Below are 24942 nucleotides of genomic sequence, written 5' to 3'. Positions count from 1 at the left end.
TGATGTCACACAGGTTAGTTTGTCAGTTTCCTTCTTCTCTTTTACTTCAAGTAGAGCTCCTCTGTGGTTGTTTCTTGCTCTCTTACGGGCCTGTCTTATGATGTTGGATGGATAATTTCTTCTGATCAGATTGACAGATAGGGTTTCAGCTTCTTTTTCGAATTCTATTCAGGTGTTGCAATTTCTCCGTAGACGGAGGAACTGGCCTATAGGTAGGTTCTCACTGAGTGCTTTTGGATGGTGACTTTGAAATAGGAGCAAGCTGTTCCTATCTGTAGGTTTTTTGTAGTTGGTTGTTTTAAGAGTACCCTCTTCCAGTGATATCAGAAGATCAAGGAAAGGGATGGAATCCGATGACAATGATCCAACAAATTTCAGGAAGGGGTTGATCGTGTTAATCCATGTGAAGAAAGAACGACAGGCATCCTCATCCCCTTTCCAAAAGATGATGATATCATCTATATACTGGCGCCATAATAGGATGTTGCCGGTGAACGGGTTGGTGTCTGTGAGGATATGTTCTTCTTCGAACCTGGCCATGTAAAGACATGCCAGGCTCAGCGCAAATGTGCTGCCCATACAAGTGCCTTGCACTTGGTGATAGATCTTGTTTTTGAATGCAAAGAAGTTTTCTTTCAATGCAAGTGAGGCACAATCACAGATGAAACTGATTGGTGTAGAGAATGGCCAGGGGTTAAGATGGCGTAGGGCACTTTCCAAAACCGTCAGGGTAGCATCTTGCGGGATATTGGTATAAAGTGCCTCTACATCTAGGGTGACAAGCAGTGTGATGGATTCTGGTTCCTCAAATTGTTCTATTAAATTGAGTACTTCTGTAGTGTCCCTTAGATAAGTTGGATTGGAGTATACTACCATTCATTTTTAGTAATTATAATTTCCTTTCATTTTGTAACTGTGAAACTCCTGTTTTTAATTTTATATCATGTAAATTGTTGTACCTTATTAGACAGCCAATGGTTAGCTGTCCCTTTTTCTTCGTAATTATAATGTGTATGAATATGAAGTGACCATTAAACTCAAAATATTAAACATGCGTGTAGAAAGACAAAGCATTGGAACTTCATTTCAATAATGATGAAGGCTTGACATTGTAAGCTGCCCTTAGGTTTAACTACTGGTTTATTCTGATGTTCTATTCCCCACTGAAGCAAGCAGCAGCCTGCTAACCCCTTTTCTATTGGTTTCTCAATTTGATGTAGTCAGCTCTTCACAATCAATATTATATTCCAAAATATGAGTTTGCTATATGTTTAGCTAAGTAATGACAGCAGCTTAGAATTGCATATAATTTAAAATCACACAATGGCTTTTGATATTGAAAAGCCTGCACTAAAGAAGTCAATTTGAAGGGTAGAATGGTATTGATGGTGTGTCCCGTATTATGCAAATTAAAATGATCTCATTGCTGTAGATAATCATAGCAAAATATATGTGCTGTTTAATAAAATCTGTCATTATGTCTGTACTTGAGTCAGGGTAAAGGGATTGCAGATCATATTGGTCTCTTTACTGATCATGGATGCAGATGCATGAGTGGTTCTTCTATTGTATGGAGTCCAACCTACATCCAAAGACACAGAAAATGGCACTCCACTGTGGAGCTATGACCAGTTAACGTTAGCACAATTGGATGTAAACTGTTTAATTATATACTTTTTTCTTGTTTAATGTTAAAGGGTACTTCATATGTCAAAAGAGCCTCCTTCCTAATAGGGTATCTAGGACTTTATCTCCCTCTAGACTCTGTTGAATTCTATTTGCAATAAAATATGGACCATAAATGAAGATAGATACATGTGTACAACAATACAGTGGTTTTCACAAAAAAGAGAGAATTAAAAAATCAAATACCCATTCATACCTCTCTCTTTAGACATCTCTCCTTCAAAGCATGGGATGCAGTCATAGCAGCAGGCTGGCTGTCCTCTCAGTACTGCCTTGTGATATCCAGGCATACAGCTCTCACTACATATAGATCGGGGAGTCTGAGAAAAAGACGGAGAAGGGTGGATTCTGAGTGATGATAGCTGGGTATTGGTAATATCTATGCATATGGGCTTATTGTAATATGATTTCCATACAGCTCAGCATCATAACTGTTGAAGAAGATCCATTGAGTTTATCTTCACACTGTTAAATTAGGGGCTAGGTAAGGAACTGGAAATGATACTCAATAATTATCCATTGACCTCTGGGTCTATAACCAAACGCACCTACAGTAGGACCAAAACGTTGTGAGAATGTAGGGAGTGGAAAGCATGTAATATGATGGCCAAGCAGGCCTTCAATAGAGGTGACATTAAAAGGAGCCTAAAATAAATGTAGCCACATACAAGACACATAAAAGCACTAGAATACTTCATCGAAGACTCATCTCCCCTCTGTGTGTTGATACACAAAGTTTACTGGATGTCCCTTGCTGTATCCATTATTATAGCCATAAATACTATCTTAGGCTAATACAGAGTCATCTCTACATCTGAGGGAAGGAAACTGGACCTAAATCCTCACTACATTACACTCAATGGAGTGGGAAATGTTTGTGCTGGGCATATGACTTACTGAGACCCGGAAGCTCTGGCAGATGCATTGAGTAACCGCATTACTCACAGAGGTATCAGACAACAACACACACTAGTCATTGTGGGATCAATATTGTGTCGAGTAGGACTCCAGAACTCATACAATTGAAATGTGTAAAAAATTCACTTAAAACCAAGAAAAGTGAAAATATGTGCTCTTGGATTCTTCCACAAATATTTTTTCAGTCGAAAAAACTATGGAAAACAAAAAAGGGATGATTGGATTGCTTAAATTAATAAAATCCATTATTTTTGTGCCCACCATGCCACCTCATACAGGAACCACCAACAGGAAAATGAAACAAGGTCCTGCCCCAATAGGTGTAGTCCAGTACAAACTGCCATGCCGGATCCTCTATGAAAAGGAAAGCAAGTAACTCCAGACTAGCTTCAGCCTATTCAGTGCGTATATCACAGTGTGTAGCTTGAGTTCTATTTTAACAATAATAATAATGAGTGATTTATAGAGTGTATAGTGTGGCTGCTTCAAGTCAAAGTGTCCCCATGCTAAAATGTCACTCTCAGATACAGAACCTATGCACCACGCTCACAAATGACCTTTAAGATTGTCTAAATAGCCAAGTTTCAAGTTTCTTTCAAAATATTAGTTCAGAACTTTCCTGTCTATGTGCCAGAGGCAACTCAAGAATGTACATAGCAGAAGAATGCCTTGGCCAGGGCCGTCCGAAGAAAAGGACATTGGTGGGGCTGCCAGGCATTCTGATGTTTGTTTCAGTCTCCTGAATTTTCCTTAAATAGTTTCTTCTGAGTAGGTTCTTGAATGCTTTCTTTACAAACATAGTTTCTGTAGATTCAAGCTCAAAATAGGCATTAAGATGTGGTAATGAAGATCAGGTAGCCAAAGTGCAGCTTTAACTTATATATTCAGTCTTAGTTTGAGAATGGTGTCCAAGTACAGCAGCCAAACCAGGAGCAGTCTGCCTGCTGCTCAGCCTATGCTCCAACTGTCACACTTCACCTCACAGGCACCCAAGCATTCCATTCATCATCACCACTCCAATATGCCACGCAGCACATTCACACTGCCTGAGCAGCTAAGGGCAAAGCAACATGGGAGAAGCATAAATACATATACAAGAAACTACAGAATCACAACTAAAAAATCCCCTGCAGTCTTTCTGCTGGGTCAATAGGGCTTGACAAGAGTGTGTAAATACCGCGGTCCTTTTCCATTCAAGGTTCTGTGACAGAAGCACATGGCTTCAAAAAACACTCTCTTACTCAGAGGCGGTCAGTGTAATTTGGCGAGAGCTGGCCCAGTAGGCCAGCACCTACGGAGGTTAAGCAGCAAATGAGTTATTACATTATGCACCCTGTGGAGTCTCCTCATTCTAGATTGTGAGACTCCGAGATACAGCACATTGCAATAGTCCAGTCTGGACATTACCCGTGCCTGGACTACTGACTTTCTGGCACATTCTGGAAGAAAACCCAGGACTGTATTCAAGGATTTTAGAATTCCAAAACATTTTGCACTAGGCTGGAGATCTGACTTGTATCAAACCAAATGGTGAGATTCTCAACTTTCGGCTGGGGATCAGGTAGTGGTCCAAATAGATCTGGCCACCAAGCAGTGGACCAAATTAATGGTTGCTTCCCTAAGATAAGAACCTCAATTTTTCCTGCATTTAATTTGAGGCAGCTATGGTCTACCCACTCAGCCAGTTCAGAGAGATAGGGTCTGAATGGAGCCGCAGTGTCTGTTTTATCCTGAGACAGCATGATAATAAGCTGTGTATCATCGGCGTACAGCACAATGTTAATGTCATAAAGCTCAAAGACATCAGCTATGCGAGCATTTAGAGATTGAATAGGGCGGGCTCAATGCAGAGCCCTGTGGCACCCTCTGTCACAGTGAAAAGACATCAGATGAAAACGGCTTTTGAGCCACCTGAAAGGTATGTTTCTGTAAGAAAGAGGTGAACCACCACAGAGCCATGTCACCGATACCATAGCTCCACAGTCGTTCGAGCAGAAGGCCATTGGACCGGTGTTGAAAGTTGCACTTAGGTCCAACATTATTAGTGCAGCAGTGTTACCCCCATCAGCAATCTGCCTAAGGGATTCAGAGGCTAACAGCAGTGCAGATTCTATACTGAACTGTGGGCGAAAGCTCTACTGGGTCTCATGAAGCCGTTCCCCAGCCTCGATGAAACTCACCGGGTATTTATTTATAGGCTTCTTGGCCACTTTGGAAAAGAAAGGGAGCAGGAAATGGGCTAAAACTCTCCGGTTTTGTGGGTTCTAATAAAGGCTTTTTTTAAAGTAGTACTCTAGTTATTGAAGCTGGAGAGTCCTACCTTAGGAGCAGATGGTTTAAACCAGACTTCCAGACACGAAGCATCTCTGACTACCTCTGGGAAAGTCGCATAAATAGCGGAAACTTTGTTAGAGAAAAATTGATCCAAAGAGGATGGCGATTTCACAAAGGAAAATAGGTCCCGAGAGGAGTTTTGATCTTGCTAATTTTTTCAGCATAGAAGTACCAGCACGTGGCCCTGATCTGCATGTGATATTCCTTCAGGCCATTTTTTTAGATAAGTAGCTCCTCACGAAACCATTCTGCTGAGGGTTTAAAGCGACTGGCCAAATGGACCGTCATAGGTGGAATTTGATCAAGTGATCCTGTTATCCAATTCTCCAGTTGTGTATTTGCCGTATCTACTCAATCACTTAAGATTGGGTGATTTGCTACCAGTGTCTCTGTAAAGGCGGCAGGGGTGACCTTAGCCTATATCCATGACTTAATCAGTTTAACTGCAATTAAAGTTTGCATTGAGGTTGTCAAAGAGCCCAGGAAAAGGTATGACACAATGGCCAGACCATATCAGAGGGATGGGTGGTTTTCTACCAATCTCATTGAATTGAAAAAAATAGGATCCAGCGTGTGGCCCAAACTGTGCGCAGGGGCACGTACCAACTGGGTAAACTTAAGGGCATCCACATTTGCAACTAGTGCAGCAGCTGGTCAAAAGGGTACGTTCTCACGGTGAAGATTGAGATCACCTATAACTATAAAGTTGCTGCAAAGTAGAGATAATGTTATGTTCTGTTATGTTATATTCCACTTGTAACGCGCTCGGCTACTCACGAGTAATGAAGGCAAAATGTCTGGTAGGGTGGCTGTAAAGTTTGAAGCAGAGGGTGGTGAGTGATAGATCAAAAGCCCTGCTTGTGTGAGGTTGTTCGATAGAGCAAAAGATAAAAAAAGCTACCTCACAGCCTACAAGAGTTATCTCTGAAAAAGTACAAGGGATGATCTGTTTGAAATCAGTAACAATCCCACTTCCCCTTTGTGTCTGTCAATCTAGCCTGACTATCGCAAAACTGTAAGGGATAGCAGAAAGAATATCAGGTGCTGAGCTTTCTGTTAGCCATGTCTCAGAAAGAAATAAGGTGTCTGGCTGACGGTAAACCAGTAAGTCAAATACCTCAACTTTATGCTTAGCTAGAGAGCATCAGTTGAGGGAGCTAACAGTGTGCCACAAAAGAGGATGGCAGAATCTTACTTCCCCTTAGTGCCACTATCATCGGTGCCAAAAATGTAAACCCACACTTACTACAGCCCACTGTTTCTTGGGAAACATGCAGAGAGAGACAGCAGTCTCTCAAAGTTTTACAGTCGGGTTTCAGTAGTTCCCTCGAATTAGAGCGCTTGATGCTTGACGCTTGACTCCAAACAAACAGTGGTCCTGTCCCCTGGTGCAGTCCAGGCTTGGATGGGTGCAGATGGGTTTTTCTTAGGCTGCCATCGGTGCACCAGAGGTGTCCCCTCTGAATGCATCCGCCTCATAGCCACACAGCTGACAAGTCCAAATAGCTGGCCTTCAAAGAGCGCGTGGCTAAGGAGCGGTGGACACCGAGAACTGTGGGAGGGGCGGCAAATAATCACTACCTGGAGGCCAGCAGCACCACTCCCGTGTGGCAGACTTTCCCCCAGATAGAAGTACTGGTAAAAATAATGGTAAACTGAAATACAAATGTTAAAAGAACAGTGTAAACGAAAACCATAAACATATTAAAAGTGGTGGAAACCGACCTAAGATGGCCACAACACGGACTGGAGCCAGACAATTCCAAGTGCACTAATGCGCTTACAAGGAAATTAAAATTCCATTAAGAAACATTGAGCACTGTGCATGTCATCACACTAAGGGACATGGCAGCGGAAGTAGAGGTGCATCAGACCAAGGGCAGTGGAAGCGGAAGCAGTGGTACATCACATTAAGGGCAGAAGCATTGTAAATGGGGATGGTGCAGCACCCCCTCTATCCTTGATTGTGTTCAGACCGTAATTAACAATACAAATGCCTTTATTTATTACTCTAGAGGCATTTACTGAGCACTCTACTACACCCTGTCTGGCAATATTGTGTGCCAAAGTACTGCTAATGCTCATAACATGAAGAGATGTGTTTCCTTTCTCTGACTGCTTGTTTTGGGTGTTTTATCATTTTAACTGCTGACACATCCTGCTGGGGCAGAGGTGAAAAAAGACCACAGTATCCCAAAGGCTGTTCTAACACATGTATAAATAAAGACAGTTAATGTTACAATCTTTGCAAACTAAAAAACAGACATCTCAGAATAATTATCTCCAGTATGGAAAGTATAAACAAGGGGCATACATCAGGTAATGTCCATAGCAAGGGTCCCCACTCCGAAAATTGTTCCAGCGCCAATGACAAATGTATAGGTATTTATATAGCACTGATCACCACTACGGGTATCTTAGCGCTGTACTCCTACCGCTGAAGGAACCCTTCCTGGCTTTCTGTGTGGAGTGTCCACTCCTGGGCACCCCCATGGTGAAGCCAGGCATCCCAGCGCTGTTGGGGGCCATTGTGGAGATTAAGCAAGCTATTGCCCAGAGTTGCAGCGTGGGACCCATGATCAGAATAGGCACTGAGGCGAGAATATCCAGTCTGAGGAATTTATAGCCCAAGATTCTGCCACAGTGGGAATCGAACCCTGGTCCCGGACCGGTGCTCTGCATTGAGGTCTGCCACTCTAACCATTGAGCCACACTTCTCCACTAAGGGTGCTGCACTGAGGAAAATCAAAGAGTGATGGGTAGAATGCTAGAATTAATCACCAGTGGCTGAGATCCATTCAAGCAATCCACCCATCATTGTTTCTTCCCATTGAAAACATATCACAGAAACCTTGAAATTATGCTTCAAACTCTTCTGTTAAAGAGGTCAAAACCTTAATGTAGTTAAAAAAATCATTGTATTAACAAATAAATAGGTTCATTTTTCATTAGAGTTCCAAATTATAGAATTATGAGACATTCTCCATATTAATAAACAACATGTACCTCTCTCCCTTGCTTGTTCCACATGAAAGCACTTTCATTAACATCCAGCTCCTGTCCCCTGGGTGCCCTTGCATCGAAAGTCCCCACCTTCATGTAGCGGATCACATGGCCTGACTCGCGCTGCCAGTTGATAATGTCATATGCAGCGGGTGGGCTGCCATGTCTGTCAAAATATATCTCCTCCCCCATCTTGTTTTTGAAGTGCACACTCTTCATGTAATGAAGCAGCTGGAACATACATTAAGATATGGTATATATTTATTTGAAAATTTTCAATATAAAATATGCACATGGCAGTCTACTTCAGTTCTATGTAGAGATCTGCTGACTGGAAATTGTAATGACTGGCAGTGTCACTTGATAGATGGATTTTACTGGCATCCCCCTTTTTTAGACAAATCACTTCTGGGGAGTCACGTAACAACTAAGGGGCAGATTTATGAGCCCCTTGCGCCACTTTTGCTTCACTTTTCCCATGTTAAAAGTGACGCAAAAGTGGCGCAAGGGGCTCATAAATCTGCCCCTAAGTCATCATTAACAGGAATCCCTGCCAAGACCAAACCCAGAGTGTTTTATTTACCAACCTCTTCCCTTTCAAAAGACTGATTTGTCTCATCTTCTTCAACTTTCATGTTGTTCAAATTCCCCCATTTTATCTGCATTAGATCAGACTTGCTAAAAGCAGTCTATGATACATTCATAATATGGTTTACATAAATTGTAATCTATATTTGCAACAGGAACATGCCCTCGCAGGACAAGAGACTGTGCTGAATTTGGAAACAAATGTGTCTTCTCTTATCATCCGATTGACACTTCTGAAATCCCAACAGTGTTAGTGTTTATTGATTATACACATTATTGCTTGGATTTAAATTATTCTTTAAGCTAGTATATAATCCTTCTTATCAAATGATTTAATGCTTTCTAGACTCACCAAGCCCAGTTATAGTTTATTCTCTGTCAAACCATTTTCAATAAATAAAAACAATACAATACCTATTAACACCCCGTCGTTTGCTATCTATACATGTATCCACACCATTATTAATCACAAGCTATATAAACAATAATAATGTACACTTATTAAAGACAATTCAATACCTACTAATACACTTCTCTACCATACAAAAACAATGATCATATAAACTTAAACTCACAATCAGAATGCAAAGTGCAATATTTGATAATATTTCCTCTCAATAAACAATTCTGTGAACCCTTCTCTAGGGGGAATAAAGTGCATATGTACAGTGCAGTAGGTCATTTTTGACAATAAGTGTTGGTGCCTGAGCAGATAGTACATGCTTCCATACACCGAGGCTTCCAGATGGGAAGCATCCTTTCTTCTCCTTATTGACATTTGGATAAAAGTTATAACTGCATTGCAGACTTTATCGTTTTCCAAGCTACAGATATAATTAAAAGCGGGTTTATAAAAATGCAATCTATTATCTAAAAATAGAGGTCTAATAACAGATTTCCTAATATCCCGATAAAAACTACAAAAGAGTATAAAATGCAATGCAGTCTGTGGGGACTTTCAACACAGGGGCGATTTGGGAGATTATGGCTCCACTTTCCCATTCTAGGGTAAGTGATCTGGTAATGTAGAGTGGCCAGCCTCAGTCTTGTTAAATAAAATCGAGATGAGGTACGGTTGGGTACCTATCAGGAGTGGGCCTTCACAATACAATCTGACACACGGCCTTAATTCTATTCTATTCCTGCGCCTCTTACCAGTTCCCTTGAGGTAGCTACCTCATCTTTAAGTCCCTTTTGCTGTAATCTTGGATGGACTCTAAATCGTTATAATCAATATTCACCTTACATTCTTTTAAAAGGTTAAACATATACTGTAACCAGGGTATTTTTTTTGCTATAATCAAGGGCTATGCAATCCTTAATTATTTCCTTAGTGAACTTCGTCTCATCTTTAGACCAAATCCCATGCCAGAACGTGAGAGCTGCCATGCTAATTAAGTCGCTAATGTAAGGTACACATAGCTCCTTGTGAACTATATGTGTGGCAGTTGACTTAGCAGCTAGGACCTTTTTTAGAAATGTATTTTCCTGAATTTGCAGCAAAGTGGTATTTGCTCTCCCCCAATGTGCAGCTCCATAGCATGTGCCTGTAATACACTTACTCCTATATAGTTTAAGGATTTCCCTCACAGGCTTATTGCCTATTTTTGTGCCAAATCTAAGAATACCCTCGCTTGCTCGTCTAAACTCTAGCTTACATAAATCAATGTGTGCGCCCCAAGTGCCATTCCCAATGAATAGGATGCCTAAATAAGAGAAATATGTTATTCTTTTGATATGGGTACCTACCATGATCTAATGATACACAAAAGGGTGACTGAGTTTCTGAGTAGATGTGTGAGTGTGTGAGTGTTTCTGTTTTGTTGCACCATGAATCTTTGCGCAGCTCATCAGAGGCCCCAGCCCTTTTTCCACCACTCTGAACATGTGCCTTCCGGTGCACTACTGGTTGGGGGATGAAGTCCTCTTGGATGCTGAGGGTCCTGGGGGCCAAGAACCACTCCTTTTACCACCAGTATGACCCACACTGCTGGATTGGTGGGATATTTCAGAGGCCCCACCCCTTTTGTCCAGCACTCTGCAAACACACCTACTGGCCCCCCAGTAATACAATAATAAACCCTGGATGGTTGGTGGTACCCAGGGCAATATTAAGTCCTAGAAGGAGGGCCCCGTGCGCCCCCTCCATTTTTCAAAAAAGCCTGCATGCCCTAAGGTCTCAGGGGCTATAGTGTAAACAAGCGTGATAGCGCCAGCTTATTTTATTTTTTCAAATTTTCACCGGACTTGCGTACCTGCCACGTTATTGGGTGAAAATTAAATAAAAAATGCTTTTTGGCTCTGTAGAGGTCCCAGGGGGCTCTGGGCATTCCTACCCTGCTTTTTTTTATGTCCTCTATCCATCTCTTGCAAATCTCTCTTCTAGCGAGGAGAATCAGATAGAAAAGTAGAGCCCTCCTATTTGCCGATAGAAAAAAGGTCGGCTGACCTTAAGGCTAATTCTAATAATGGTCTGCAGAATTTCATTAATTACTTTTCTGACCGTATGCCAATACTCCTGTAGTTTGGGGCATTCGAAAAACATATGCCTCTCATCTGCACTTAACATACCACATCTATGGCACCTTGGGGCTACAGTGATTACAAATATTGCCAGTTTCTGAGGGGTCAAATAGAGCCGATTAGTTGTAAAGAAGTGGTTTCGCTTCAGGTTTGCCGGTTTAATCACCTTATAGAGTAGTTTGAGTGAAAGTTGCCACATTTTCTGCGGCTCCGTCATCTGAATTATACCATCCCAGATCTTGTATGGTGCTTTTAACTTCTTATCTACCACAGACACCAACGTCCAATACCAGTTGCTGACTTCCTTGCTCCTAGGGGCCTCTTTCTGTAGGTTCTTTTCAAAATCCCAGACTCCGCCAACCTCCCTCCTATTTACTTTAGCCCATGATAACGCCCGTAGGTATTTAAAACCTTGAGAGGGAACTGCCTGTTTTACCATCAATATTTCCCATGGCACCACCTCCTTCATCACCAGGAGATGCCCCCACTGGTCAATTTCCGCTCTCCTTAACGGGATGCTTAGCTGATCTTGTAGACATTCTGGCGTGCCTAGTGAGTCCCATATTGGTGCCCAATCTGAGAAGTAGCCCATTCCGAGTATTTTTCTTATGCTTACCCACAAGGTAAGTGCTGCCTTAAGTATCTTCAGTCTGACTTTTTTTTTTTTCCTTGCCCCAACCTTATCGAGAAACCCCTTTCAGCCCCGCTCCTTAACCATTTCCTCCAATAGCCCACCCCAGTCCAAGGGGCCTGGCTTGCCTGATAGTATTCTGCAGTTTTTAAACTGGAAGGCCATGGAATATAATCTTAAATCTGGAAGTGCCAGCCCGCCTTTTCCCAGTTTTCGTCTTAATTTTTTCCAAGACAACCTTCCTCCTCTAGATGCCCAGACAAAACTACCCAATTTCCCCTGTAGTTTATCTATCATGCCTTTGGGAAACGTAAGAGGGATACAATTAAAAAGGTATGTCAGCTTGGGTAATACCACCATTTTAATTACATTTACTCTTCCATATAATGAAAGTGGTAGATTTTTCCATCTGATAAGTGTTTTTTTCGATTTCCTTCACTACCCTTTCTAAATTATGCTGAGGGATTTCCTCCAATAAATTAATAATGTCTATTCCAAGATACCTGATCTCTCTCTGTACCCTTCCATTCCAGTCTGGGACGTTCCAACATAAAGTCCAGTTTTTTTCATTGTTTACCAGATACCCTGAGAAAGCCACGAACTCTCTAGCTAATAGTTCCACCCTGGGGATCGTTGAAGCGGGGTCTGCTGTATAGATGATGAGATCATCCGCATATAACGCGATTTTCTTATTATATGCGAACGTAATCACCCGTTCATCCTGATGAAGCATCTGTGCAAATGGTTCAATATAACTATCCAACAATAATGGTGAGATAGGGCACCCCTGTCGTGTCCCTCTGGAAATCTGGGAAGCTACTAGTAAGGGTGCCGTTAAGGGGGATCCTAGCTGTTGTACGATGATATAGGGCTTTTAATGTTGTTACAAAACGTGTCCCGAACCCCATGGCCTCCAATACTTCCCAAAGATAATTCCAACAGGCACGATCAAAAGCCTTAGCGGCATCCAACGTAATTACCGCCAAGGGGACCGCCCTTGATGTTGCTAGATCAATACTATCTATTAGCTGCTGAGTCAATTCGTGAATCTGCCTCCCAGGGATAAATCCCTTTTGATCCGCGTGGATAAGCTGAGGGGCTAATTTAGACAGCCTGCCGGCTAAAATGATAACAAAGATTTTATAGTCCGTATTTAACAGGGATATAGGTCGATATGACTCAGCTTTCCCTGGGTCCTTTGCTGGTTTTAAGATCAAAACTATGGAGGCCTCTCTCCTATATAACATAATAAACACATTTTCCCAGACAGGGAGGACCTCCTCTATTAGAATTGTATATACTTCTGAGGGGATGATATCTAGTCCAGCAGCCTTCTCATTCTTAGCTCTTTTTATTGCCCCCCAAATTTCCTCCTGGGTGATATCAGCTTTCATCTTCTGCTCCCCTTCGCTATTCAACATAGGAAGACCAAGTGACCTAAGCCAACTTTTAAGCTTTTGGGGCTCAGGGTTCACATCTTCCTTACGGAGCTGCGCAAAAAGTGCCACTATATGGTTCTGCATGTCTTTCCACTTATCAAGCGCCTCCCCTGACGGCCCCCTCAACTCCTTTATCTCATTTCTAGTTCTTTCTAGCCTGGACTTCCATGCCAGCAGAGCCCCTGCTTTCTCTCTATACTCAAATTCCCTAACATTTGCGGTCTGCCACCTTGCCTTACACTCTAGCTCCAACTTGATCTTATATTTTATTGGGCCTTTTCTAACATTCTTACCAACCCCTCCCTTTCTTCTCCCGCATCTATAGAGTGCAGGGCTTCTTCAAGATTTCCAACTTCTCTTTCGATCTTTGCTAATTCTGCCCGTTCTTCTCTACTTTTGGTGCACCCAAGATTTTTTAAGACCCCCCGTATACAAGCCTTAAAGGCATCCCATACTATTCTGGGGGGGCAGTGCCTTTGTTATATATGAAGTATTCTAAACTAGCCTCTTTCAAGGCAAACCCTACCCCCTCATCTAAGAGAAGGGCACGCTTTATTGTCCACCTCTTAAAGGGCTGCAGGCCTGGGGCGTGCAGCGTCATAGTAACTGCAGAATGGTCCGATATATGGGCTGGAAGGTGCTCAATCCCTTTAATACTAGAGGTAAGACACTTATGCACCAAGAAATAATCTAATCTTGAGAAGTGATGATTTTTTTACTATGAAATGTATACCCTCTCATCTTCCCTCTCAAATGTCTCCAAATATCTACCAGTCCTAGGTCCTGCATCAAACTGTTCAAGGCAGACCTCATTCTGGGAGCTGGAGCACTATCCCTTTCTGTAGATCGATCTATCACAGGATCCAACAATACATTGAAATCCCCACCCACAATCACAGGAGCAGAATTAACTATCAATCTTAGTTCCAATTCAATAATGTGCTGCAGGTCATCCTCATTAGGTCCATAAAAACCGTTGCATACAATCCCACTATTTGCCCGCTTCAGACGGGCTAAGACCCACCTACTGGAGCTATCTGTACTTGAGGACCTAAGCTCGATCCCACTGCCTTTTCTTATTAAAACTGCAACACCCTTACAACATTGCGCTTGGTCAGAAACTATGAAGTTCTGGACCCAACCACACCTGCCAAACAGATCCCTATTTTCACTTGCTAACAAGTGTGTTTCCTGTAAGATCATAATTTGCGCCTGACTATCTTCCATATACTTCAACACTACCCTCTGTCTAGGCTTTGACCAGAGAGTATTCACATTCCATGTGAGTATATCGATATTAAGGACTTTAACCATATTGCTTCCTCTCTAATTCACCCTCCTTCATTCCTAACTTATGCAGACTTTCTCGTGGTTCTGAGGACTTTTTTGTTTTTTTAACTCACTGCTCCCACCTGTGCCCAATCTCCCCCACCACCATCCCGCACCTTCCCCCTTGTCCAACCCCGGGGAACCGTCCCTATCTTTTTATACACCAGAATGCCTATTGGACGCACCATCTGGGGAAATGCACAGATTCAGAATATAGGAGAGATAGGAGAGCTAACCGTCACATTACTATATTATGCGAGGTCACTTAGCAATATCTCTCTTCTTTTTTATTGTATTGACTAATGCCTCGACATCTTCTACTGCACGATAATTATACATTTGGTCGTCCCACATAGTACGCAACATTGCAGGAAATTTTAATTGGACCTTAGCTCCCAACTTCTTGAGTTCCTCCATCTTATTCCCTAGCTCCCATTGCCTCTGTTCTGTAGATTTACATAGATCAGACCTGACTAGCAATGAGTAGCCATCCACTAAATATGGACCATTTTTAGGGCACTACTGAGGATCTCTTCTTTGATGGTATAGGAGAGGAAATTTGAAAGTCTCTTCCTGGGTTTGACCCTTTGCAAGTTGTGGCAAAAGGGCTCTCTATGAGCTCTTTGGATTTTGTAGTCAAGATTTATCCCTTCCTTGTCTTTTAAGACCATGTTTTGTAGCAACTTGATGATGAAGGCCTTCATAGCCAACCCCTCCTCAGCTTCTGGAATATTCAAAAATCTCAGATTATTCCTTCAGGAGTGGTTTTCCAGTCTTTCAAGATCTTCTTTTAAGGCTTGATTTTGTCTAGTTAGTTTAGAGAGATCACTTGTGTTCTTTGTCACATCCTGCTTTACCATAACCACCTCTTCCTCTAACCTCTTTGTGTGAAGAGTAACTTTGTCCAGTTTGTGAGTTAACTCCTATCTGGTTTGCTTCTGAAACTTCAAAGCATTGCTTAATTTTGCTTTTCAAGCCCTGATTTCCCTTAACAGTAATTTTTGCTCCTTGTGCTGGCGCTGTAGACGGTTCTGATATGATATGATAGGAATAAAATTCATCTTACCTCCTCCACTGTTCCTAATCCTTAAGGTATACCTGGAGGGTTTATCTCCAGCCTCACCTTCCGGGGCAGTACCTGTCTCCATATGCGAGGAAGACCTCGCTCTCTTATTGGACTCTCCCCTCCTCCACCTCCGTGCTCCTAGTGCATTGTTCCGACCCCCAACCGTCTGCTCAACCGTCTGCTTAGTTTCCACAGGGAGCTGCTGGCAGGCACAACTTGTTCTGCCTCTGCCCCCGGTCCTAACGCCAGCCTCCCATGAACGCCGGAGCTCTGCTGCCGCCTCCTTCCATCGCATACTTGGAGATATGCAGTCTACCGCTTGGCCCCAGAGAAGCTCGCCCATGGGAGCCCGTGTCTCTACCATCTTCATGCAGTACAATTTAATGCGATACGTTATGCCACTTCGTAGCTCCCGTCACATCTCTCCTAAACAATGCGTATTGCTTTCACCTGACGTCGTCCGCGGCCGTGACCGCCTAGCTCACGGCTGCCATGTTTTGGGCATTCCTACCCTGCTACCTTTTCTTTTTTTAAAGTATTTTCAGGGACTCGGCTAAAGCTGAGTCCCAAAATTACCGCCAACACTTCCAGGTTAAAGTTTTGGCAGCCAATCAGATCTCAGCACGTGATCGGGAGGGTTTGCGGAACCTTCGCATCCCTATATATATAAATTAGTTTTTTTTTAATATCTCAAAAACTACTTAATGGATTTACAACAAATAAAACAAGCATTGGCCATGCCAATCGGTCTCGCCATATTAGTGTTGTACGAAAATATGATAGTAATAATGCAGAGTGTTTGATATATAATTTTAAATAAATGACTGACAGTGCTTTAGTCATTTGTAGCAAAATTGTATTTTAACATCAATTTACTTTTTTTCAATTGGCAAAGTATTCAAACATTTAAGTAGCAATTTTTTTTTTAATAGGCAATATGTTCTGAATAGCTAAGGTCAAAAAATATGTAAACATTCTTGAATCAACAAATGCTGTTGTAAAATTTGTAAACAGTATATAGGGCATAAAAGTTTTTCCCTAAGTAATGATTATTGCATTTTGGTATTATTATGTACAATAAATCTAAATATATTAGGTATTATTGTTTATTTGTTTTACAGCAATATTTGTTAAATTGCATGGGTGGGGTATTTAATCAAAAGTCCATACAGCTGCCGGGACCCTGTGTATGCAGCCCTTGACAAAGGGCAAGGATCCCGAAACATGTTTGGTGCTTGCTGGCGGGGCTCAAACACGACGTGCCTGCTGCTCATTAAAGGAAGGCGAAATTATCTATTGAGCAGGCGTCTCAATGCAAGGCAACTTGGTTTTTTGGAATGTTAATTGCGGCGTGCCTTGCCGCTGAAATGCCCCGCCACTGATGTTGTGGACCTGGAGTGCCTAGAATCTTGGTGCTGCGAGGAACAGATAATGCCTATTTTTTGGGGATTTGTTATTAGTGGACAATGTGGTGTTTCCCTGCCATGCGACCCGCTTGGAAATTATTTTATGCACGAATCCATGTACAGCACCCACTGTGATTAAGCATAGGACTACTTACCCCAGAATGCAATTCTGAGAACCAAAGTCCCACATGGGCAGGATAATTAATCAAAAGTCCATACAGCTGCTGGGACTCTGTATATGCAGCCATTGACAAAAGGCAAGGAGCCCGAAACATGTTTGGCGCTTGCTGGCGGGGCTCAAACACGACGTGCCTGCTACTCATTAAAGGAAGGTGAGATTATCTGTTGTGCAGGCGTCTCAATGCAAGCCAACTTGGTTTTTGAAATTATATTTATATATATATATATATATATATATATATATATATTACCTACTGGCGGTCGTCAGTAGGTAGTTATAGTTAGGACCACGTTTCCATAGGAAATCCGCAACATTCTATTTTGAATAACTTTGGCGCCGGTTGACGAATCCTCGCGAATTTTTCAAAATAGGTGGGGCGCTATGCTCCGCTCCTACCCTGAAAGTCTCGGGGGGATTCGTCAAGCGGGGGCTGAGATAAAAGGGGGGTCCCAAAACGCGTTTTTCCCACGCATTTTTCCATAGGACCTTTAGACACAGCTACAGACCGAACGGCTGAACAGAATTACTTGAAATTTGGCAGAGAGGTAGTCCTCAGGTCAAGGAAGTGCCTTTTGTAGATTTGGTGTAAATCTGTTCAGTAGATTCTGAGAAAATAGCCTTTAAATCAATATATATATCTGTGGCAGCTTACTGTGTGCTTACGGTGCGCTTACCGTAAGCTTACCATACGCGTACGGTGGCGTGCGCGAGCGCGATTTTGATTGGCTCTTAGATCTTAGTAAACATTCGAATCGGTCGAAACCAGGAAGCGGCGGCCGCCATTTTCTCTCTCGCTCTCTGAGTTGGGCAGCAAAAACGAAGCCAAAAAATGTCTAAAGAGGCAGTTTCTTGAGATCCTAACCACCCAGCATTGATATAGGGGTCCCCAAATAACCCCCAAGCCCCAAAAAAAAAATTTTTTTTTTCGGAAAATCGCCGATTACGCTTACCGTACGCGTACGGTAAAAATATTAAAAAAAATAAATAATCCACACTCTCCCCACCCCGTGTGCAAATGGTGCCCGAAGTGCACCATTTGTGCATGGCTTATTAGAGATAAGAAATTAACAAAGAATAAATTTCACAAAGATGCGCATAATATGTCCCCCATGTGCGCACGGTGCGCGAAGCGCATCGTGCGTACATGGCCCATCCCGCATAACGTGGGCACGCGGTGCGCTGCTACCGTGCGTGCACGGCACTAACTGCGTAAAGTGAGCGCGCGGTGCGCGAAGCGCACCGTGCGCGCACGGAACGAACTGCGTTAACTGGGCGCGCACGCCACGAATGGCGTAAAGTAACTTAGCATTTAAAAAAACGTACAAATTCACTGAAAAAACCATAGGTTTCACACACGTTATAGTTAGGAATTAGCATTTAAAAAACCTTGCAAATTCACTGAAAAAACCATAGGTTTCACACATGTTATAGTTAGCTGTACATTTCACTCGTAAAAAACCAATGAAATTCCCCCGTTATAGTTAGTGCAGGCAACTATAACTCACGCGACCGCATTCTTCTGCTGATGACATATGTGTCTTTATGAAAAAAAAATATTTGTAATATATGTATAGCTAAAATTTAATGGAAGAAGACATGGGCAAATAAGAGTCTAAATACAGTATTAGCATCTGCAGAGGATTGCGGTCGCGTGAGTTATAGTTGCCTGCACTAACTATAACGGGGGAATTTCATTGGTTTTTTACGAGTGAAATGTACAGCTAACTATAACATGTGTGAAACCTATGGTTTTTTCAGTGAATTTGCAAGGTTTTTTAAATGCTAATTCCTAACTATAACGTGTGTGAAACCTATGGTTTTTTCAGTGAATATATATATATATATATATATATATATATATATATATATATATATATATATATATATATTCACTGAAAAAACCATGGGTTTCACACACGTTATAGTTAGGAATTAGCATTTAAAAAACCTTAGAAATTCAATGAAAAAACCAAAGGTTTCACACATGTTATAGTTAGCTGGACATTTCACTCGTAAAAAACCATTGAAATTCCCCCGTTATAGTTAGTTCAGCTAACTATAACTCGCGCGCCCGCAATGCACTACTGATGACGTCACATATTACATCACTCATGACATGGTCAGTGACATCACTCATGACATCACTGATGACATCTCAAATGACATCACTGATGACATCATCCAGTGAATGTGTGTTTTTCTGAAAATTAAATATGTTTAATATATGTATATCTCAAGGTCGATGGAAGAATAAATGAGTATATAAGTGTCTAAATTGATGATTTGTTTTTTAAAAATTGATTGTGTAACTGACTGATTAAGTGTATCTTTATGAATACATGGCTAAGTGAGTAATGTTTAAATGTGTAAATACCTGTATCAGTCTCTCACTTTGTATATAAGTGGCTGCATGGGTTGGTGAGTAGCTACATGAGTGTCTATATAGGTTATTAGTTGGTTTTTTGAGTATCAGTATGAGTGTCTGAGTGTCTTCATGGTTCGGTGGGGGTTATTATGTAGTGCATAGGTGCATGAATGAGTGACTCACTGTTTGTATGTGTTGAAGACAGCATGTGTGTAGGACCGTATGGGTGGATGAGTGTGTGTATGGGTGTGTTAGTGAGTGAATGACTGTCTCAATAGTGTCTTTATGAGTAACTACATATTTTTTAAACTAGTATATATGACTATTGGTGTATATAAGTAAGTATATGTGCGAGTGAGAAATTGGAAGAGTGCCTGTATGAATAAGTATGTGTTTCTATAAGTGATTATTTAAAAGACTAAGTATGTGTAAGTTTCTGTAAAAGTAAGTGTGGTGGTGTGTGTATAACTGTATATGCAGGTAAATGGATGTTTGATTCTTTATTAGCATGAGTGACTATGTGTGAGTAGCTCTATGAATGAGTGGCGTTGTGTTACAGGATGTTTAGGTGTATGAGTACATATGATGTGTGAGTACATGTATGAGTGACTGTATAGGATTGTTGGTGGATGAGTGGATGTGTATGTGGATCTTAGAATTACTGAATAGGTTGTTGTAACTGTTATTTGTATGTCCATTTTTTTGAAAATTTCAGTCTCTATTTTTAAATGTGTGTATCAAAGGTTATATTAGGGTGAGAGGAGGTCTACCATTCTATCACAAGGATGATGTCATCAGTGATGTCATTTGAGATGTCATCAGTGATGTCATGAGTGATGTCACTGACCATGTCATGAGTGATGTAATATGTGACGTCATCAGTAGTGCATTGCGGGCGCGCGAGTTATAGTTAGCTGAACTAACTATAACGGGGGAATTTCAATGGTTTTTTACGATTGAAATGTCCAGCTAACTATAACATGTGTGAAACCTTTGGTTTTTTCATTGAATTTCTAAGGTTTTTTAAATGCTAATTCCTAACTATAACGTGTGTGAAACCCATGGTTTTTTCAGTGAATTTCAAAGGTTTTTTAAATGCTAATTCCTAACTATAACGTGTGTGAAACCCATGGTTTTTTCAGTGAATTTGCAAGGTTTTTTAAATGCTAAATTTTTTTTTTTTCTTCTTTTTTTTTTACATATTTTTATTTTAATTTTCTATCCTTTTTTAAAGACTATGGTTAAATTTTTAAAATTCTACAATATGTTTTTATTTTACATTTTTTATAAAATAAACAGTAAAAATTTATTAGCAATACATTTTTTCCTTTTTTTTTTATTTTTTTTTAGTGCGCGTACGGTAAGCTTACGGTAAGCGTACGGTTTACGCAATGTCCGTAATTTATCTACGCTGTTTGCGTATAGTTACGCAATTTGCGTAGCCGCGCGTACTCCGCGTGGGGCGCGTACGCGTATACGCTACACGCGCACGTTATGCGGAAGTGTTGGGGAGTGACTGTTATGCGCATGCGCGCGAGCGCGTGTCTTTTTTACGCGCATGCGTACTTTTGCCGTAAGCACACCGTAAGCGTACGGTTGGTCATGTGATCATGAAACACAACTTTTGATTGGTTGAAACTACTTTCAGTTCTAGAACTCTCCTACACCACACCCATTCCCCTCATTTCTGCTTGTGATCCCTTAGGAGAAGGAGCTGGGTTGTCTTTGTGATACGATGGCAGAACAGCAGAGCTCTTCTGAGAGTGAGGCTAGCAGCACTACCTTGAGGCAGAGAGCGAGGAAACAAAAGACCTCTTACGTATGGGAGTATTTTTCTTTTCCAGAAGGCCAGCAAAAGGTAAATGCACCCTTAGTGACTTGTAAGCTGTGTAAGCGTGTACTTTCAAGAGGGAATCCTGACAGGAAGTATTCCTTTGGGAATCACACCATGATGAGACACCTTAAGGATGTACACAGAAGGACACATGCTCGACTTACTGAAGGTAACCCTTCAGTAAATCAACCAAGCACATCCACAGCAGCTCAGCCTGGACCATCATCTGCAGTGCCGAGTCCTTCTTCTGCAGGTCAGGTGAGCCCTTCATCTGTGGGGGGAGCATCTCCTTTTTCTGGTCCTCTGGAAATTTACCCTCGGTTTGCGAGGGTTGAAGTACGGTGCGCCACTTGTCATGATCTAATTAGTTATAGGGAGACCAGTATTTCCCTAGTGAACTGTAAAATAGATCAGCACACTTGTCGTACCATCTAATATTCACAATCTTTCTTTCCTCTGTCCCTGCATGAACACAACGGCTCTTTTAAGAGCCAACCTTACCTTTCATCTATTTTTTATATATGTTTTTAAAAACTTTTTTTATTTTTTTTGTTACCGTACGCGTACGGTACGCGTAATTTTTTTTTTTTTTTTTTAAAAACACTAAAAATCAATTATCACATTACAAGGTCCTTGAGAGACTACAATTTAAAACTGAAAATGTGATTGTAGAGAAGTGGAAAAAAGGGACCATGATATTATTGACTTACCATACCCACTCAAAAAAAGATTTATTCATTTAAATTTTTTTTTAATTGCTTTAAAAATGGTTCTAGTTTTCGAAAATTTTCTATCTCAATCTGAAAAAAAAGAAAAAAGTATTAATATTTAATAAAACATTTTATAATACAGTACACATATTTACATGTTTTTCAAAAAATATTTTTGCCTTTTTTTTGCTGTTTTCAGAAAATATTGCATTTCACTATAAATTGTGAAAGCAATTGCATTCATCATTTAACAGCAGGCAAAAAAAAAATTAACAATCTCAAAGATTGTTTTAAAAAAGCCCACAATCTCTTTTTGCATAAACATAACTTTATAGAAATGCATAATATTCTTAAAAAATATCATCTAATATCAATACTTATTTCTTTAAAATACCGTCTGATATTTTTGTTTCAGAAGTATAATCACAATAATATATCTCAAATAACTCCACAATACATCGGGTTCCATTTCCTTTAGGCCAAATAGTAATTTTAAAATTCTTTTTTGGTTAAATTTCCAATGGTAATCCAATAAAAATCTAAAGTTTAAATTGTACAGATGTCACCGATTCTCTGTAACATTTTGGTTTCCGAAAGATTAATTAATAATTAAATAAGTCCACAATAGAATTGTTTACCTTTCCGCATGGCCAAATAGTAATTTTAAAAATCTTTTTTGAAAAAATTTCCAATGGCAATCCAATAACATTCCAAAATTTAAATTGTGCAGATGTTACCGATTTTTTCTAAATTTTTGGTTTTCCAAAGTTTCCTTAAAAAATGGAAAAATTCCACATTACAATTGGTTACCTTTCCATTAGGCCAAATGATAATTTGTTAAATCTTTTTATTTGTAAATTCCAAATGGTAATCCAATAAAATGGTAAAATTGTTTTTTTCCAGATGTTGCCAAATCTCTCTAAAATTTAGGTTTCAGGAAGATTAGATAGGAATTTGCTAAATCAAAAGGCAAACGTTGCTTAAAAATCAATTGGGAATCATTACACAGTGTCCAGCCTTTTTCACATTTAAGATAAACTGTGTAATGACCAGAAGTTACAGTAGGTCCATCATGGAAAATTATTGCAACTGTTACAAAAGTTTTTCCTGAAATTGATAATTGCTGTCCTTTAAACTTCTTTATTAAAGTATCCAATTTTGAACCATCAGCTCTACATCGTTGCATCATTAAAATTACATACTGTCTGTATTCCTTTAAAATTAATGTTGAAAACATGTCAGATTTACACTCACCGCATTGCATGCTATGATTAGCATCTTTAACTAATTTAGCAAAAGTGACTGTTTTACTCTCTGGCAATGTTAAATAAATAAACCTTTCAGAATCAACATTAGAGCCACATATATTATAACAGTTTTCACAACTATGTTCCCATTTATAAGAGAGACCAAATAAATTTTCAATGGGAACCCCTTCTTCTTCCAGTACCTGAAGAAAAAACATCAAGAATTCCTGTGCGTCTTGCTGTACATTTTGAGAAAACTGTGTTCGTCCTGAACATACATCTAAAACTTTTCTAATTTCAGTAGCACTTTCTATTTGAGTTTTATCATTACTCAGCTTTTCAAAAAGGAGACTCAGCACAGAACAGAATCTTTTTCCCTGATTTACTATTATCTGCTCTTGCACACTTTCCAGATAAAATGCAACATTCAGCACTACATTAGCGTAGCAGTTGACACCAGAGCTATTTTCAAAATAACATCCTACAACCTGTTCTTCATTTTCCTTATTCTTTTTGCTTGCAATTACATCACTCCTCTTTTTTTTCCTCCTCTCTACATCTTCATTACAGATATTCTCATTTCTCCTTTTACGAGAAACTACACGTTTCTCCAACACAGGATACTGACCTAAATGAGGAGCATAGCTTCTTCTTAATCTATTATACTCCTTTACACAATTTGCATCAGCACTAACTTTTGAATCATCAAAGTCTATCATGAATAAACCAGATAATGTTTTTACTCGAGACAGAGCAACATATGCCATACCTTCTTTGAACACAGTTGAACCAATGTTTACAAATGCACAATCTACAGTCAATCCTTGAGACTTGTGAATAGTTACAGCATATGCTAGAGAAAACGGAAACTGCTTCCTACGTACATATAAATCTTTCACAAGCATGAAACGAACTGAACAACGACAAATGTCTTTAACTTCTTCTATCTGATCAAATTTTATTTTTAAACATTCAATTCCATCTTTTTTCTGATAATTAATAAAACCAACAACTCTTCCCATAGCTCCATTAACTAAACCTTTTTCAACATCCAAATTTCTCCTTAAAAATACTCTACAGTTCATGCAAACATATAGATTTTTTTCTAATCCAGCTGTTTTGGAAATGTTCTTCTCTAGTGAATCCAATTTATTTTTCAGTGTGCCTGTTAATGTGACAGTAATTCTTCCATCCTCAATTTTGTCCACTGCTTCCAATTTCCTGATATCTTCCTTTTCCAATTTCAAAAGCTCCTCATTGAATATTGAGCATTCACGTAGAGTTGGCATTAAGCAGATGACACTTTTGTTTTCTGCAATGTTCTGGTATATCTTCTCTGCAACTATTTCTTCCTTTGGAAATAAATTATGTAGCAGCCGACTCTGTAATGCTTTTTTGCCAGCTTCAGTGAGTAGTCCAATTCTGATATCTTTCAGAATACTTCCATAGTCTTCATCGTTTGCTTGCCTCATATTAGTAGTAAGTTCCTTGTACTCAAAGAAGGACCAAATATTTGTATTACGATGCTTCCCAATGACTTCTTCGTGTCTTCATGTGTCACAGTATTAAACACTGGTTGTCCTTTAACTGGAGTAATTTGCAAAAGATCTCCAAAAACTATGACGTGTTTTCCTCCAAATAACACGTCATAGTCTGTCTTCAGAATTTGCTGCATTCTTAAA

The 24942-nt window shown here is 40.3% G+C and overlaps 1 protein-coding gene across 1 annotated transcript in view; it reads right to left on the bottom strand.

The window, feature by feature from the left end:
- Positions 1-24942, bottom strand: part of LOC146782672 (extracellular calcium-sensing receptor-like) — an 81641-nt gene that overhangs the window by 5207 nt on the left and 51492 nt on the right. The window contains exons 4-5 of the mRNA XM_085637172.1: positions 7945-8172; positions 1883-2006 (exon numbers count right to left, since the gene is read on the bottom strand). Of these exons, the coding sequence (XP_085493298.1) occupies positions 1883-2006; positions 7945-8172 (352 nt within the window). The remainder of the gene's footprint in view (positions 1-1882; positions 2007-7944; positions 8173-24942) is intronic.

Source organism: Triturus cristatus, chromosome 12, assembly GCF_964204655.1.
Source record: "Triturus cristatus chromosome 12, aTriCri1.1, whole genome shotgun sequence".
NCBI lineage: Eukaryota > Metazoa > Chordata > Amphibia > Caudata > Salamandridae > Triturus > Triturus cristatus.
The sequence above is the reverse complement of the archived record's forward strand: the minus strand, read 5'-3'. Positions and strand labels throughout refer to the sequence as shown.